Below are 1,509 nucleotides of genomic sequence, written 5' to 3'. Positions count from 1 at the left end.
GGGGGGGTAGAGGGTGGGCGAAGTTTCTTTCCATCCTGGTCCCAGTCTCTGGACATCTCTCACTCCCAGAGAGTCCCAGGGTGTCTGTCTGTCTGTCTCAAATTCTCTCTGTGTCTCTACATCTGTCTTTCCAAGCTAGTTAGCTAATTAGTGTTCTAACTAGACGACTATTCGCTAGTTGGTATTCTAACTGGTAGTCTTTGACTCGCTCTGGCTCCGAATCTCTGGGTCTCACGTCGTGTCTGGGTTTCTGGGTGTCTCTGCCTCCATCTCTCCAAGTCTCTGGCTCACCCTTTTGGGTCTTGTAGTCTAGATGTCTCTGTGTCTGTGTCTCCACATCTCGCTGGTGGGGGTCTGTCTCGCTCAGTGTGTGTCTGGTTTGGGTCTTGTCTGTTCTCTGTCTCTCTGGGTCTCTGTCTCTTAGCGGCCTCCCACGTCTCTCATCGTTGGGCTCTGCAGGTCTCTGTCTCTCTGGGTCTCGCACAGTCTCTGAGTCTGGTCTCTCGGCCATCTCTACCTCTGCGGGGCTCTCTGGCCCCGGGTCTCTGCGACCGGGTGTCTCTTTATCTCTGCCTCTCGGCGTCTCTGCCTCTCACTCCTCTGGGTCACATCTCGGAGGCTCCGTCCAGCTGGTCTCTCCGAGCCTGTCTCTGTGAGACTGTCTCTCGGGGTCGCCCCGCCACTCTCCCGCAGGTCCCCATACCGCATCGCGGCTGCTCTCGGTGCTGCTGCCCTCCACTTCTTCCTCTTCCTCCGCTTGCCGCTCTGCTCCTTGGCCGCTCGGGAGCTCCGGCTGCACCCGGGGGGGCTTTGGCTCCCGAGGCTCCCCGGAGGACCCCCGCGGCGAGGTGGCCTCTAGGTGCTGGGCCTCAGCGTCGCTCTCGGCGGCGGGTGGCGGCAGAGACCCCTGGTCCGAGCGGCTCGGCGTCCCCATGGCCGCTACGTACTCTTACGATGTGGGCGGGGCTCGCAGCCCCGGGGGCGGGACCAGACAGCTTGGGGGCGTGGCCTAGGCCTCCGGAGAGCCGTCGGCGGAGTGCTTCAGGAGGCGGGGCCTACGGTTCAAAGGATGGGAACGGAGCGTTCGGGGGCGTGTCCACGGGGAGGTATTGAGTTGGGGCGGGGCTTGATGGCCCCTGGAATGTCACGCCCCCAGAGGCGGGGCCGGAATCAGGGTCCGGGGTCCCAGCACGCCCCCTACCGGCCTCTCCGACCCTTCTTTGCCCCCTAGTTACCCCGCAGCAGCCTCTCAGAATCCATTGCTGGACCTTCTCCCTCCGGGGCTCGGGAGCCCAGGCTCCTGCCCCCTTTTCGCTTGACCCCCAAACCCCTCCTCCCCCGAGCTTGAGAATCCGGACCCCGGCCGCCTGGATGGAGAGCAGCGCCCACACCACCGTCCCGAGACCCAGGACCGGGGCTCCCAGTCTCCTCCGCTCCTCCCGGGAGCCCCACCTCCCCAGCACCCCGCGAGGCCGTCCTCGGCCTTCCTCCCCCCGCGGCCCCGGCCTC

General features: G+C 64.5%; 1 protein-coding gene across 1 annotated transcript in view; it reads right to left on the bottom strand.

The window, feature by feature from the left end:
* Window positions 1–934, bottom strand: part of LOC101660389 (pleckstrin homology-like domain family B member 1) — a 5,328-nt gene extending 4,394 nt beyond the window's left edge. Inside the window, exon 1 of the mRNA XM_013006599.2 lies at window positions 704–934. Coding sequence (XP_012862053.2) covers window positions 704–934 — 231 coding nt within the window. The remainder of the gene's footprint in view (window positions 1–703) is intronic.
* Between the last annotated feature and the right edge of the window lie 575 nt (window positions 935–1,509).

Source organism: Echinops telfairi, unplaced genomic scaffold, assembly GCF_000313985.2.
Source record: "Echinops telfairi isolate 266 unplaced genomic scaffold, ASM31398v2 ScPeMD7_655;HRSCAF=1070, whole genome shotgun sequence".
NCBI classification, from domain to species: Eukaryota; Metazoa; Chordata; class Mammalia; order Afrosoricida; family Tenrecidae; genus Echinops; species Echinops telfairi.
This window is presented reverse-complemented; position numbering and strand designations above follow the sequence as displayed.